This window comes from Lipophrys pholis, assembly GCF_963383615.2.
Source record: "Lipophrys pholis genome assembly, chromosome: 11".
Taxonomy (NCBI): domain Eukaryota; kingdom Metazoa; phylum Chordata; class Actinopteri; order Blenniiformes; family Blenniidae; genus Lipophrys; species Lipophrys pholis.
This window is the reverse complement of record NC_137631.1, coordinates 23,687,610-23,704,469: the sequence shown is the minus strand read 5'-3', so window position 1 is coordinate 23,704,469 and position 16,860 is coordinate 23,687,610. Positions and strand designations below refer to the sequence as shown.

Sequence of the window (16,860 nt, the reverse complement as noted above, 5' to 3'; positions counted from 1 at the left end):
AAAGATTATTACGGCACTGTTTTACCGATCCAGCCCACTGAAGATGTAACTGGGGTTTATGTGAACTAAAATGTGGTTGATTTAATAATAAATCAGACGTTTGTCACGAGGGCGGGAAAACGCAGACGGTCCCTAAAGCCGCTGTGACAGTGAGTTGAACTCTTTAACTCGTCTCTCTGTTTTTATTTACTTTAATAAATCTCAGGAATAAAGTTTTATTAGGGGGGATATCCGCCGAACCAAATGCGGTCAGACAATGTGCGTGTTGTCGTTTCCCGGCGAGTCCGGTGAAGTCAGCTCGTGTGTTTCCGGGTGGCACGAGGCTGCTCCTCCGGTGCATCCCGGCAACTGGCATCAGTTGGTTCAGCCTCCCTCTTCCTCCTCCTCCTCCTCCTCCTCCTCCTCACAGCATCACCCGGAGGCCGGGACTCCCAACGAGGAAGAAGAAAGAAAAAAAAAAAAAAAAAAGCCGCCGCTACATTTGATGAGAAGCCGAAGCAGGGAGGGCGAAGCGGGCAGGGAGCTATGGCGGCGTCGCTTCTCTCCGAGACCGACATCAGGCACCGGTCCATGGCGGAGGAGGATCCGAACGGGAACGAGCACGGAGCGGCCGCACGCAGCGCGGCGCCTCGCTGGGGACCGCAGCACGCGGGAGCCAGACAGCTGGCGCGGCTCTACTCTCCAGGTGAGGCGGCGCGAGGAGGAGAAGGATGGTGGTGGGAGGGAGGGAGGGAGGGAGGGGGGGGCGGTTACGGTCAGCAGGTTACTGCACCGGGGAGGAGGCGTCAGAACAGGCCTGGGGAGGTGCATGATGATGAAGAAGATGATGATGATGATGATGGTCGCAGGTGGTCGCAGGTTGCAAGCATGAGGAGCATCATCACGTGATGATGCTCCTCATGCTTGCAACCTGCGACCACTGTCTATATAGACACTGCGATCACGTGCCATCCATCACTATGATCAACACAACCCACGTGCAGCACAGCCTGCCCCACCACAAACCACTGGTGTAGTGGTTCGCACTGCCTCCTCACAGCCATAGGATTGCTGGTTCAAGTCTGCCTTTCTCTCCCACTGGTGTGGCAGGGCCTCCATTGGTGGGTGAATGTGAATAAATCAACTTAAGCTCCCACAAGATCTTTGTTGGATAAATTGGCACGAGAGATGGACGACGAAAGGTTTTAAGCCTCCGTCGCTTCTTCTGCAAGGCGTCGGTCAAGTTCAGAGTGAAGAGTCTGAGGAAGAAGTGTTAAAAAAACCACTTTCTGAATGGACCCGATGTGTTTTTTGTGTATTTCATCAGCATCAATGACCCGCGTGTCACATATAGTTTCTTTTTAGTGCCACATTTTTCCTCAACTTTTTCTCTTCAAAATCAAATTGACAATGTAACAGAGGACGTTTTTGCAAATCAGACATGATCTTTTTAACTATATTTACAACTTTTACTGATATAACTGATATATGACCGTCTCGTTTAATGCCACAAAGTAGGACATTTATAAGGATTTTTTTTTTTTTATTCACACAATTTGTCAACAGAAAGTTTTTAACAATCACATTTTAAGAATGGAAAAATATATTTTATTCATATTTTCAGCAAATTTGATGCCACTCAATAGATGAATAGACTTTCAATCCCAGGCTGTTAAAGTGTGTCCTGGTATGTTGTCATTAACATCAACCAGTCTGGAATATGGTGGTTTATTTGGTCTTTTTTTTTATTTATTTTTTTTATCATATTTGAAATTATACAAGAATTGTGAAGGCTATAATATGACACCCCCCCCCAAAAAAATCTGTGCCATAAGATTGTTCAAACCTGGGGTAGTCGGATCATTTAAGCACCAACCTTGAGTCTTAGATTTCTTTGCTGGTGATCCTTAAAACGTAGATTTGCTCTGACTTCCACAACTTTATATAAAAGAACTCTTGAAAGTTTGACAATACAAACCTGATTGCGCTGCAGCATTCTCAACATGGAGTCAGAAAACTGTGAGTGAAAGATTGAGTTGCACACTCACCAAGTAGTTCAGTTGCGTGGTTGTTTTCTGCCAGACAGGCTGGTCTGAGTGTTCGAGGAACTTGCTGATCTACTGGGACTTCCGGGCACAGCGATCTCTGGGGCTTCCTGAGAACGGTCTGAAAAGGAGGAAGTGCACCGTGAGCGGCGCTTCTCTGGGTGAAAACTCTGCGTTGATGCCAGAGGTCAGGAGGAGGAGGCTGGACAGACTGTTTCAAAACGATGGAAAGGAGAAAAACGTGCCTCACCAGCCGGTTGCCAGTAAGACGTCCTGAAGACCACCTCTGATAACTCAGTGGACGTTGAAGCTGCAGAACAGCAGGAAAACAACACTGGGTGTCACTGCTGTCAGCTGAGAACAGAACAACTGAGGCTGAACAGGGTATAAGTTGAGCATTGGTAAAGTGTCACGGCCCCCCCCCACATATTGCTGCTGACCATCTTCTGAAGGATTCCTCCATAAAGGCCCACACGTTCGCAGGATTGGTTGGTAGAGTTCTTCAGATGCCAGTGGAGATGTTGCCTTCGGGTGTTTAGTGTTAGGACAAAATCAATGTCTGTGACCGAGTCTACAGCAGTAATCCTCCAATCCAGGCCTCTGGGATCCAGTGTGTTGCTGGTTTTCTCTCTCTTTTTTTTTTTTTTTTTTTTTTTCCACCGCTAGTTGAAATTCACCTGCCGTCCTGCATTGGTGCAAATAAGTCTCTGATTAGATGTCGAGAATGAAAACTGCTGGGCAGAATAGGACATAAGCCGCAGTCTGGATCCTGAAGGACTAAGTCTCGGTCGGGCTGCACTGACAGCAGGGTTCGATGTATCTGGTAGGACAAAGTCATCATGTGAAATCATATGTAGTTTTTTTGTTGTTGGGCATTTTTTATCAACTGCACCACTTTACATGCTTTCATTGTTCACACAACCTTTTTGTCTAAACAGAAAGTGGTTGGAGATTCTTTAATGGTGCAACATTATGATGCACCTTCTTGCACTCGGTGTATGGAATAACTCGTAAAGTAACATCTTAATGTCACACCATACATTCTGGCAGTAGCATTAGAGCAACTGATTACTATAATAAACATTGGATTCCCCACTATGGAAGCTGTTTGCATGTTTGTAGTTTATTTTGTCAGTTTTGCTGCTGCTTGTTTTTACTTTACTTTATAATAATCTTTTTTCCCCAAGAACCACAAAATTGAATGCATCTTCCTCCCATTAACTAATGTAGCTTCACAGAACTTAATGAGAAATAAATGTCACAAAACTGACCAATATATAATAATTAAATTTTTTTTTGAGTGTGCACTAAAATAAAACCCCAAAACAAACTCCCTGGACGTACCCTACCCCATCACAGTTCAACAATTATTGATTGATGCAAAGGTTAATAAAAAAAAACCCTGACTTGATAAATGAAGTCATTGGATTGTGTACTAGATAGGTTGATTTGTTATTTTAGTTTTTTTCTTGGACGGAAGGTGAACCACGCCGCAGACCTCGCTAAAGAAAACCTGTGTTACCAGTTGTGCATCAAGCTGGCTTGTGCCACTTTCTGCCTGACCATCTGCCCTGCGTCTCACTTCACTGAGCATTTTAATTGCCTCTGGTCGAGCCGTGTTGGCAACTTGTTGACTTTTTCCAAAACAGGAACGAGGACGAGAGAAAAGAAAAGGTCTTCACATCATTGTGGGGTTCATACGAGGGGACGACATATGTCACCGGGCTGCCACTTCGATGCAAATCCCTCACAGCACTATGAGTGTGTTCACGCTCACAAACCGGTGACCGTGGCGGCGTGTGCGCCTCAAACTGACTCACCGAGCTGAAGCGGGCCTCTGACCCGACTCCTCACTTCAGATGTTTGGAAACGTTATTCTCACTTAACCTCTGTCAGCCCATCACAGACAAACCCTCCGCTCCAGCGAAAGCCAGCGAGACCTCGGGTCCTATTTTTAGCCGCTGCGAGTGAAAGAGTCACCTTCCCCATTAATGGAATTGGATCGACGCTATTATTCAGTGCAATTACATTAGAGAGATAACCGTCTCCACTCTGGCGTTCAGTCGGCCCTATTGCCTCGCATTGCCTCGCATGACACATGATGTCAGGAGGAGGTGAGCTGGCATACGTGCAGACATCGACATAGTGGATTATTCAGCTTAATTAAAGTTGGATATAGTAAATTGGATCGTTGGCATGTGGTTTTGCATTTTTTTTCATTATTCATAGAGATTATGGTGCTAATTAAACCGTGATAGTATATAAAATTAGTGATGTAAATGTTTTAAAACGAGCTATTAATTCACAAGCTTATAATATTAATAAGCAATAAACATCACCTGATTCAAGCTTTCATTCTAACAAGTTAAACATACATCCAGTAAGTCTCGACTCCATCATACGTCACAGGGTATTTCTTTGTAAATAACAAATTGTAATATTGGAAAGTAGTACTCAATAATGTTTAGCCTAGCTTTTAACTAGAAATGGTGAGACGTGTGATCTTTGATCGTCTCTAATGCGTCTTCTTTTAACTGTTCCTGACGATTAAAAGGTTTCATTTACACCGATATGAGTGAGGGCTCCCATAAGGGTTGAACAGACATGTGGAAAAGCTTTTCCACAAAACATTTAAAATGTTCTTGTCAGACTGTGGTGGATGAATTGGGTCCATATCGGTTTTGAAGAAGCTTTAACGTCTGTATAAAGCATTATTAGACATGTTCCGAGTTTGCCACATCACAATTATTCTGTAATTTATCACCGAGCTAAAACTGAATCATTAAATGAAAAAAAAAAAAGCAGCCTCATAATCATGGATGAAGAAGTCGCGCTATTAGATTTTCTGTACGGATGCGCTGATACTACGTTTTGACTGTCTTAGGAAAACACAAGTACAGTACAACCTGTGATGTAGGGATGCAATAAGAAGACAGGGCTCCACTCTTCAGAGGGTCATGAGGACCTGTTGATCTTGAATGAACCAAACACCAAATATGTTATGGAAGAAATATACTTATTTAAATAACACATAACTGAACAGATACAAAAGAAATGTAGACAAAATAAATACAAAATAAAATAGAATGGTTTAAAATGATAATATATACAAATATTTTCACCTGAAAACAAGACAATTTTATACAATACTAAATCTGGAACAGAAAAGCCACATTCAAACAGTTGTCTAATTACATAACTATACAATATTGTTCAAACGTAAACCTGAAAAAGAACAAACAAACATGTAAAACAAAGCATTGGACTACAATGGGCACCATTTTCATACATAACATAACATAGGAAAACAATCACATTCAACATAATCCCAGATCTTATTCCCGTTGCAATTTTTACAGCAAACCTGTCCGTTGTTCACGTTTGCTCATTTAGGTGTGTTAACAGTTTAATACTAAACATTTTTAATCCTTGTTTCAGATTAGCCCCCCCCCCCAGAAAATCGCCCCAAAAACATTGTAACAGTTTGAAAAGGCAGATGTTTTAACATTCTTTGTAGTATAACCAGAGTTAAACTCAAATTTACTCAAAGACAGCTGTGGCTCAGCTGCAGCTGTGACTCAAGTGGGCCGTCTTCCAATCCCAGCGTTGGCAGTTTGATCCCCGATCTCATCCTGCCCATGTTTCGAAATGTCCTTGGGCAACAAACTGAACCTCAAGTTTACCCCCAGAGGTGTGCGAGGTAATCCTGAGCACATCAGGAGTTACCACGGGCTGTGTGAGTGTGGGAATGTGGTTAAGCATGCGAAGCGTGTTGCCTCCTACAGTAGTAGAAGGTACTCTATCATTAAAATTCATTAATCATTCCACCGTTGACTTCAACAGCTACAAAACATGAAGGTATTCCAACTGTTTAGGAGGAGGAGGAGGAGGAGGAGGAGGAGGAGGAGGAGGAGGAGGAGGATGAGTCGCTGCGTAAACATCCGGGATGCGAAGGATGCTGACGATCAACCCAGGTTGTGCTTACTTGGTGAGCCTGTGACTCACTGATTGATGGTTAAGAGGATCACGCATGCATTTGGGGTCCTGACACTTTATCCCCTCTCACTTAGTGGCCATGGAGCTTAGTTAGCAGAGAGACTTTGGGTAAAAATAGTTCTGGACAAGGCTGCGATGTGGGTTAGGTTCTGACGCAACTCAGACTCGACGACTAGACTTCAAGTTGGTGTGTTGCGCAATGCCACTCCGCTGTTAAGCTCATGCATGGCCATCAAAACGGAGGTTTTACTGAGGCTTTGTTTCTGCATGCCTGTTCAATACCTGGAAAGGGCACTAAATCGTACTGCTCTGTAAAATACCTGAATATGTCATGTGTGAAATGCTGCGGTCACACCTTCAGAAGTGTTGAATTAACAACAGATAATTAAAGTTTAAAGCAACCAACAAACTGCCTAACTCTGCTATTTACTCATGTATCAACTCGTATTTTTAACACTCCATTTAGTTCATTATGACCCACGTGAGGAGCTGTTTGGGGATCTCATGTGACAATGCATGAAAAAAAACTCAACAACCAAGTCTGTTGAAAAATGAATAACAAGCAGTTACACTAAAGTGTGCAAATAATGAGCCAATCTTTGAAAAACACAAATAATGAATCAAAAAGCCATCAGCACCCGTGAGATTGTGGGATTTCAAAGTTAAACACAAAATTGTATCAGTGCAGGTATTTATTGTTTTTATTTTTAGAAATAAAAAAAGGACCCCTGTGATTTTATATAGGTAATTTTACTGCACTGAAGGTGGAACAAGAATTGAATGACTTTTGCTCCCTCCATATGTAGCTATTAAGAATTCGATTTTTATGGTCTTCACTTAGAATGAAGTGCTTTGTAGTTGAAAACAAGCATTTTGAGCAATGTATATCAATTTTGCAATGAAACATTTGATATGGAAAAATGTTTTGACGTTGATTTGTCTTGGAGTCGACACTGTGATCCGAACCATTTTCCCAGGCAACGTTGACACGAGGACACGGCTAAAAGCAGTGCTGCGGTTCGCTGCCATACTTAAATCTCGTACAGAAAAATCCAAGTGAACGTCATGAACACTGGAACCTTAGAGTTAAATAGTGTCAGAGATGGCAGCATCCACACACATTTACCTACACTAGTTGGCAGCAGTAAAATTAATCAGTTACAAAAGAATAGAGAGTTTCATGAAAATCCAATTCAAACCGCTGTAAATTTCTTTCTTTCATTAAATATGTAGTTTTAATTTGCGATCACTGACTTTATGAAACCAAATGGATCAAGCACCGCGATGCCTTATGGTGAAAACGTTTATTTGGTGCCTTCCGTGTCTGCTGCCATTGTGGTTGCTTTCTGAGGATTTATGGTCACAGCAAGATCTCCAGGATTAGCTCAGCAGTGTGAGCAGGAGGGTCCATTGAGGTTTGTCACTCGTGAGAATGACTTTCCTGCAGATCCTCTGCACAACGTGGAGGAGCTCACCGTGTGGGTTTCAAGCAGAAGAATTCCCAAATGGACCATGTGACATGAGATTAAGGACACATCCAATTCTACCTCTGACAAACTAACATCATGCCTGTTCAGGGAACTTTTGACTTTGTTGGCTGTAGAGGTGAATGTTTATCTGGTTGATTGTCAGCGTTCGCTGGCATCGCCTCCTGCTCCCACAGTAATGACTTGGTTAAGGTTTGATTGTATAAATGGATTTTGACATGGAATTTGATCAGCTTGTGTGGGAAAATGTGGAGGCATTTCTCGTCTTCAGTATTTGACCTTAAGATTTGCTGATTTTTCGACTGAACATCCGTGTGGTGAATCTCCTTTTCGACTTTATCTCAAAGGGGCTCTTTTGAACTGCAATCTGGTAACTATGGAGGTCTTTTGAGTGCAATCAGCTCATTGTCATATTGACAAATGAAAGAGTTTGAGCTTTTTGACATGGTGTGTTATCCTTCTATAAAGAGCCATCAGCAGACGGTAAAAGGCCGTTTAGGCGTGGCCTAAAGTATAGAGAGTACCCCCCTACACAATTACACCACAGGGAGCCTGAACCGAGAAAACAAAGCCGGTACATCCAAGGTTTCAAGTTGTTTATGCGAGAGTTTGACTCTATCTCTATGTGAATCAAAACTCATCAACCTTTTTCAAATCTTCTCGTGTCCAGTTTTGTTGAGCCTGTGTGAACCGTTTTCTGTTCTCAGCTGACGGCAGTGGCACCCGGGGTGGGTTTCTGCTGCTGTAGACCATCGGCGGCTTCAAGGTTCCTCGCATTGTGCCGTCAGAGTTGGTCTTCTGCATACTGTCGCTTTTCTGTGGTCTCCAACCAGCCATCAGGCATCAGCCAGGCACTTTGTTCCAAAGAACTGCTGCTCGCGAGACAGTTCCTCTTTTTCAGACGATTCTCTGTAAACCCCAGAGAAACCCTAGAGAAACCCTAGAGACTGTTGTATGTGAAAATCCCAGTAGATCAGCAGTTTCTGAAAAACTCAGACCAGCTACTCCGTCACCAACATCCATTCCATGTTCACTGAAGTCGTTGTTTAGCTAAAGCATATACTTGTTTTTTCAGCTGTGAAGATTTCAAGGAATTTCAACAAACATCAACATAATTGTTGCTTTTTATTTCCTATCTGCTTGTATTCAAGTGTCAAGAACTAATAGTCTGATGAGGAACAATTGCCGCTGTCAACCACATTATAGTCAAATATCACGTTAAGCTATTAAAATCTTGTGTCCGGTGAGGTAAGTGCTGTTCCTCGGGATAAAAGACATTAGCAGTCACTGCCTTCTTCGCTGCAATGAGGATATGGCCGCGTGTGAATCTGTGTTTTCACCAGGTGAATCTCGAAATGTCTTGGAAGCTTTCCCTCATTTTCGCCAAAGGGCTCAGCAGGCTGCAAGTGGAAGCTATGCTCAGCGACGCTAACAATGCTGCCGAGCCATTTTACGGAAACTTAAAAGCAGAAATGGTCCCCCCATGCTGACAAGTGTCTGTTTAAAGAAAAATAAACAGCTAAAATTCAAAATGTCAAAGTGTCCATTTAAGGGAGCGGCATGCTGTTATGCGCTTAGTTGTTTGGGTTCGGTTCAGCGCTGGTAGGAGGTAAATCTAAATAGCAGTTTGGCTTGTTAGAGTTTGGAGAAGTTAGATGAGGCGTTGGCAATGCTCCATAGAGCCAAACATGGGCTCATTACAGCAAAGCGAGGATGGACAAACAGCTGGAGACATCTCCCTTTCCCTCTGTCTCTGCGTCTCTCCATTTCTCTCACCGGCTCTCTATTCATCCCCTCGTCTCTCTCCAATCCTCCCGTATGTCTGAAGTGTCACGGTCCGCTGCCTTCTCCCCTCCGCTCTCCCCTCCGCTCTCCCCTCCGCTCTCCCCTGCTCTCACTCTGTATTTAACCAGACATCTTAGTCTTGTCTGATGAGTGGCATGTTCGTATGCACGCATCAGTCTGTTGGCGTGTTTTAACTATATCTCCACTTTGTGTGTTTGGGTGTCTGAAGGCCCCCCCCCTCACCTCCCCTTAACATACGCGTTGTGTGTGATCTGCAGCTACCCTGGAGGGTCTGTAGTCGGGGCATGTAAGTGATCTGAGGAGCAATGCTGCTTTTCAGCCTGGTGCAGCTCATCCCGCTCTCACCACCGCCTCGCTTCCATTAAACACACACAAAGGCATTCTGCAGCATGGGAAGTTAGTGGAAAGTACTCCCTCAGGGGCTTTTAATTGCAACCAACAAACCTGTTTGGTTTGTAAACGGATATGCACCGCAAAGAAGGCCAGCAACATTTCAGCTTCGCTTTGCATAAGAATCTCCCTGCTTTTAATTTGATATGAATGTCCGACTAAAACCTAATTTTACAGGCATGTTGAATAGTGTTCACTGACTTTTTCTGAGGCTCTGTATACACAACAGCGTTTTCAAGTGAAAAAAGAAAACATTTATTGTGCTTTGTTAGTGCTTTTACGTGACAACTGTACCCGCTGGAAAACCAGTGGGTTTTGAAGTTGAAGGAGCATGCTTCAGATCTAACGCTGGCTTTACTACCATTTCATATGTTTTACCATATAACCTGTATTTCTTTTTCACAGTTCATCATTTTGCTTTTTCTGGTCCTATTATCTGTAAACAGCACTGAACTGTTGAAATCACATTACCGTCTGACTCTAAATCGTTGAACACAGTGTCTAAGTGTAGCACTGTGTATTTTTCCACGAAGAAAAGCATCATAGTAAACAGCTGAAGGGGTGAAATCTGCACATTATCTGCTCAGATTGAATTCAAAAGTACCTCTTGATAAAACTTATAAAACATTTTTATTCTTTTATCTGTTTATAGCAATGGATTTCATTAAGAGACAACAGTTGTAGCATATTAAGGCCCACAAGCTCATATAAACAGGGAAGTGGTGAAAAGAGTAAAAACTGTTTATACCCATCGAGACAAATGTGGCAATTCTTTGTGTGTGAATGAGAATATCGTTTATCAAAAGTAACCAGCTGTGCTAACTACAGGGCTTGCTTGCTTCTGATCTTTAGATTGAGTGGTACGTTCGGATCGCGGACATAATAAAAGACAAACAGTATGACCGCAGTCTGCCGATCAACTCCTCTACATGTGATTTAATTCTACTAAACAGCGAAATACATTGCTTTTCGAGCCACTGCTGCGACCCATACGTACGCAGTGTTTTTTCATTCTTAATTTGATATTGAAGAGAAAAAAAGAATAAGACGTCTCAACTCGGGTAAAATGTACAAACTGGTTAAACTGAAAACATTCTGGCACATGGCAGGTCAAACTTGAGCAGTTCATCATCAGCGTTTTTGGTGATTTCAAACAAGAAACTTAGTAATCGTATTAATCATCTTTATTTACTGGATGACAACACCTTTAGAAACAAAGTTTACACAACAAATGGACAAGGAATAAGGACATTGAGAAAGTAACAGGGAAAAGGTTAGGAACAAAATATGAAATGAGTAAAGACTGCTACGTAAAATAGAATTAATTAACATGGAACAACCGGGGAAAAAAAGGCATCTTGGTTTTTAACAGCTGTTTCTCTGTAACTAAAAAGGCTTTTATACTTTATTAGAGCTGCAATGTTGAATATTTTTTTTTTGTACTCAGCAGCTTCTATTATTTCTATTCAATTCTAATGTATGGACATGTTTGGATTTGTGCCAAAGTCCACTAACAGTCTTGGTTGATAACTAATAAGTCAGCATAAACCTTTCAATATGCATGTGTATGATCAAAGAGTAAGAGTGCAGCTTTTCCTTCCATGCAGGGATAGTGACGCATCTCAGCCACACATTCTGACTGATTTGTCTCTTGAACATGTATGTGGCAGTTGACTTATCCACACAGGCATGTGCTGACTCCCTAAACTGCCGATCCCAGGGCTGGAAAGGTCAAAAGTCGGAGAAGATCCGAGCATATGTGTCCAGCCTAGAGGGGGTCACATGGGTTTGGACTTGGCTTTGACCTCTGAGGGCGTGTGCGTGTGCGTGTGCGTGTGCGTGTGCGTGTGCGTGTGCGTGTGCTTGTTAGTGAGTTGTGCCATTGTTAAATCAGCACAATCAGAACATTGAACTGCTCCAGTATGATTTCGAGATGGGGTTTTTTCTAGCTGACCTTGCAAGATATTTTCTTTTCTTTACATCCTGCGACCGAAAAGAATAAAAAATAATGCATGTCCTTGTGAGTGTCAACCCAGAGCATTTATCTAACCATTGTATGTCCCACGGGGTCCATTCAAATAATGAATCGAATGAAAGCCAGAATATGCATGCAATGCTCATTACAACTGTGCTTTCCAATGTTTACAAGGGATTATACATTGAATCAGAATCATTGCAATTTGCAAAGAAATATCACAAACATGACTGAGCAGGAACAGAAGTGTGTCTAAACCAGATAACTTATTTGAAAGAGAAAGATTCATTTGAAGATTTGCATTCAGTAGAATGGCTCATCCTTCTGCAGTAGTCCTAGTTTCTCACGCGGACACCTGAGAAAAATCATACTTTTAAGTTTAATTTTGGAATTAACAGGATTACAAACCTTTAAATGCGTAAAATGAACTTATTTTAATCCAGCAGGTTCCAACTACTTTTTACTGGGATCATTCTCAGTCTGGCTTAGCCTGTAGCCGCCTCCTCTTTGATTCGGAGATCTTGGTTTCACATATACAGTATTTGTATTACTGAAGAAGAGAAGTTATAAAAGTTTTGATATCATTTGATCGCTGTTGGTAGTCTCACATATAACCCATGAATTTTACACGTATTGGCCACGTCTCTAATTCTTACATATTATAATGACCTTGATCTTGGATGGCAGCGTGCATCTAAAGCTGTAAGCCAATCAGAGACCATAAAATTGTGTGTGTGTGTGTGTGTGTGTGTGTGTGTGTGTGTGTGTGTGTGTGTGTGTGTGTGTGTGTGTGTGTGTGTGTGTGTGTGTGTGTGTGTGTGTGTGTGTGTGTGTGTGTGTGTGTGTAGGTGTCATTGTGCCTACTTTAATTTTTTGACAGCTTTTCATGGGAAAATATGAGCTCAACTTAATTTCGTCTTTAATGACTAAATAGTGGAGATCCACCTGTGTTTTCAGTGTGTGACCAAAATGAATTGAACTAACTGGAGGCATGTTTTGCTTGGACTAAGTTGAAAGATGGATTGGTTTTGCAAAAGGACAGATTTTCCCCAAACAGGCAGATTTGTATGCTTTATTTATTTTATGTGCTTGCGCTCTAGTTTTTTAATGTTGTACCTGCAGACAAAGATTTTCCACAGTGCGCACATACATAAATGATCACACGCACGCACGCACACACACACACACACACACACACACAAAGTCACAGACAGTGCGGCAATGGCTTTAGGCGAGCCTTCTAGGCAGGATTTTGCTATTGACCTTGACCAGTGCGAAAGAGGGGCTGGTGTGTGTGTGTGTGTGTGTGTGTGTGCATGCTTAATTATTCTTATGAGGGCTGCAGATGAATATGGTTGCAGCAATAAGCCCTGGAGATGGCATACTACACACACACACACACACACACACACACACACACACACACACACACACACACACACACACACACACACACACACACACACACACACACACACACACACACACACAGACAATAATTTAACCCACATGAGAGTCAGTTTAAGTAGGCCCTACTCCAGCCTCACTCCCTTGTGTGTGGATGTACCCCCACACACACAAGCGGATGGACATATCCCATCATGTGCATGTTCCTTTGTGTGCGTGTGTGTGTGTGTGTGTGTGTGTGTGTGTGTGTGTGTGTGTGTGTGTGTGTGTGTGTGTGTGTGTGTGTCATTGTGCCCAAATATATGCATCTGTTTGTCTGTCTCTATGTGTGTGTATGTGTGTCATTGTGTCGGTATGCCACTATTGAATCTCATTTGCTGCATTCCTCTTTGTTGCTGTTGAATCTACAGGGTAAGTTTGTCTGGCAGGATTTAGTGTGCGCGTGTGTGTGTGTGTGTGTGTGTGTGTGTGTGTGTGTGTGTGTGTGTGTGTGTGTGTGTGTGTGTGTGTGTGTGTGTGTGTGTGTGTGTGTGTCAGTGTGAACGTGAGCGTGTGTGTGCACATTCATATAAAGACATACAAACTGCGTTTGTGTGTGTCATTTCTTCATCTGTGGCTTATGTGCTTTGCATTGATGTTGATTTTGTGTGCATATGTGTGCCACTGAGTGTGTGTGTGTGTGTGTGTGTGTGTGTGTGTGTGTGTGTGTGTGTGTGTGTGTGTGTGTGTCCCAGGTTTTGTGGTCCGCTGAGATCAGATGAAAGGAAAGAGGCCTGTGACTGATCCACTCCTTCTGAACGAGGGAATTCGACCTCCCCTCGTTCTCCCCCTTTCTCTCTCTCACCCTCTTTGTGTCTCTCTCTGTCTCTCTGTCTCTCTCTCTCTCTCCCATGTTACTGTCACTCTCCCTCAGTGTCGCTCTCCCTCATCTCTCTCTCTGTCTCCCCCGTTTCATTCTCTTTCTCTCCGAGCATGTGACCCACTTTTACCACCCACATCCCTCGCTCTCACTCCCCCCACCGGGTCCCATCTGAAGACGGCCCACCGAGAGCGAACCAGGGGGACGCGGAAAGAGAAACAGACGGAGAAAAGAGTAGCGGAGCCGTCTGCTTTGCGCTCACTCGTACAGTGTCGCCCTCTGTGATTCGGTGCCTGACGTGTTCGCGGTCTATACATCAGAGCGGATAAGTGTTTGCAAATGAAATGTATCTCAGAGACGGAGTGGAGGTGATGGAGGAATGAAAGAAGAAGCCGGGAGAAAAAGGCGTGGTTGGAGGTGTGCTGGCAGCTCTGACTTGCTCTTTGAGCTCCTGTCAGCCTACTGTTCAGAGTGTGCGAGTTTCTTTTTGTCAGAGTCTCCGTAGGTGGCTATTCAGCGTGAGTGCGGCTGGGTCGCTTGTTGTTGTTGCTGTTTTTGTGTTCTCGCCTTTGGTTTTTGTCCCTCGCTGTGTGTGTGTGTTCATTTGATTGGTCGTAACCGAATCAAAAAGAATTTTTTCTTTTCCCACTTCAACATGGGAATATGCCCTTGGTGGTGGTGGTGGCGTATTGACAGTTTATCGTTGTAAACAGTCACACAGTACTTCATGTTTTGTATTTTATAGGCTGTAGAACATATGGAATGTACTTTTTGAATCAGTTCTATCCAACTGGAGCTTGCAAGGGTGCGAGTGCCGATTCCAGGTAACTGGAGCACGTGGAGAAGTCTACAGAGAGAACATGCAAACTGCACACAGAAAAATACCAAACCAAGTATGTCTTTAGGCCCAGCTTCAAATAGCAAAGTTTTCAGATAGCCTTATTTGATAACGATCATTGTGGAATGTGAACTTATAGAAAGACGATTCCTGGTCATTCCTTCATGGCCACCAAAATAAGGACTTATTGAATAGTTTGGGAACATAAGACGATGAAGGCACATGAATAAAGAAGCCAAACAGCTTAGAAGTCACATGACCAAGTCCAGTTAGCCTGAATCCATTGAGGTGACTGTTTACTGTTGGTGTAAACGTTTTCATGGGTGACTGCTTGTCTCTATGTGGTTGCGCTGTGATGGACTGGCGACCTGTAAAAGGTGTACCCTGGTAATTGACCAGAGTCAGCTGGGATCGGCTCCAGCTTCCTGTGACCTTAACCTGGATAGTAACGTGGTGTGATGGATGACTAGATGGGCGGATTGATTGGTGAGGAGAAAGATACAGAGCTCGCTTTGCATCTTGAGGAGTTTTAGCTTTCTATTTACTTTCAAATAACCCAATCTCTGCCAACACTGCTACTTTAACACTGCTTTATTAGCAACTCCCAAACCTGCTTTGCTTCAGTTTACTGTCTCACTTTGACTCGGTCTCTCAAACAGATGGATACATGTGCACGTTATATGAAGGCATAATGTGGAATGAGTAAAATTGAGCTGTATATCACTCTGAAAACTAACTTCTGATGGACTCAAGCAGTTACTGACGCCTTATGTTGATGTTAAAACGGCATATTTGTACATATTGGCTGTTAGTTGTTGCCATATAAACACTCATAAATGAGACTTTCTCAAGTCCAAACCTTTCAGATTCCCACGTGCCTCCATGAACACATGGAAACACAAGTGGAAGTAGAACGATATCTGAAATATTCATTCAATTTTCTCAGCTCAATCAACAATCAATAAACAATTGAGGCATTGTGGTTCCAGGTCAAGTACAAATCAAATACAATGAAATGACACGACATGACAGAGCTAAAGTAAAGTGGCCAAAGGTGTTCTCCCTGTGCATATTTAAACACAAGAACTGAATCAAGATGATCTCCTTTCAGACAGTTGACTGAAATCTTTAATGTAACATGATCTCCGGCTCTAAATTTGAAACTGAAGTTTATTTTGAATGTCTTTAACAGTCTTCAACATGTCGACAATCACGACAACACTGTACAAACTGTCCTACATTCATCTCACCAGGCTTTCTCCCATCCTCCATCATTTGCCCATGGAGGTCATCAGGGGGTAGGGTCTCATTTGGTTTGTCAGATAATGGATATCATCTAATAACTCCCATCATGCCAAAAGCCAGCAAAATTGGCAGTCTTTTGTGGCCTAATTACCCGCTGTGATAGCCAAAAACTTTCCAAGACAAGATAGACAAAAATCTCCTTTTCTTCTAAATTCCTTCTTGTGTGTATGTTCACATTCGTCAGTGTTGACCTGTTCTCAATATTTGTCCCCCTGGCCACTGTACACCCTCTGTGACAATCGCACAATCAAATAAAAGCGAATCGATGGCCCAGTGTTAAACAAGCTGCTGGTTGGCTGTCTGCTTTTCACACAAAGCGTCAGAGCTTCTGTTTCTCGTCTCGCTGAATTGTCAACACGCATAATGAGCTTTGGTTTACTGTGAAACACACCGACGACATGCGAAAAGCGCCTCGTACAAACCCCCGAAAAAGTTGTTGCATGCACACTTGAGTGGTAATATCTAAGAAAACACTTAAATCTCTTCATGCTCCAGTTTGTTTGGGTGAAAGGCCAAAACGGGAGGGAGGAACAGATGTGGTTTCAATTTTAGCTGGCTTAGTTTGGAGAAAGAGTCATCCTACAATTCTTCTTCTTCTTTCTTCTTTTGAAGATTTATTTTTGGCTGAGAGGGAGTAGAAGAAGCCCATGTGGTGAACGGTCCACACGGCTGGTAATTGAACCATTGACAAGCTGCTCGGAGCATATGTACACGTGTTGTTTGTGACCTAAATGCTTTAGCCTTCCCTTCAAAAACCCACTAATAATGGCGTG

General features: G+C 42.9%; 1 protein-coding gene across 1 annotated transcript in view; it reads left to right on the top strand.

Annotated features, from left to right (window-relative positions):
* Nucleotides 1-522: 522 nt before the first annotated feature.
* Nucleotides 523-16,860, top strand: part of LOC308116318 (plasmanylethanolamine desaturase 1) — a 37,977-nt gene continuing 21,639 nt past the window's right edge. The window contains exon 1 of the mRNA XM_080474448.1: nucleotides 523-685. Within this exon, the coding sequence (XP_080330574.1) occupies nucleotides 526-685 (160 nt within the window). The 5' untranslated portion in view covers nucleotides 523-525. The remainder of the gene's footprint in view (nucleotides 686-16,860) is intronic.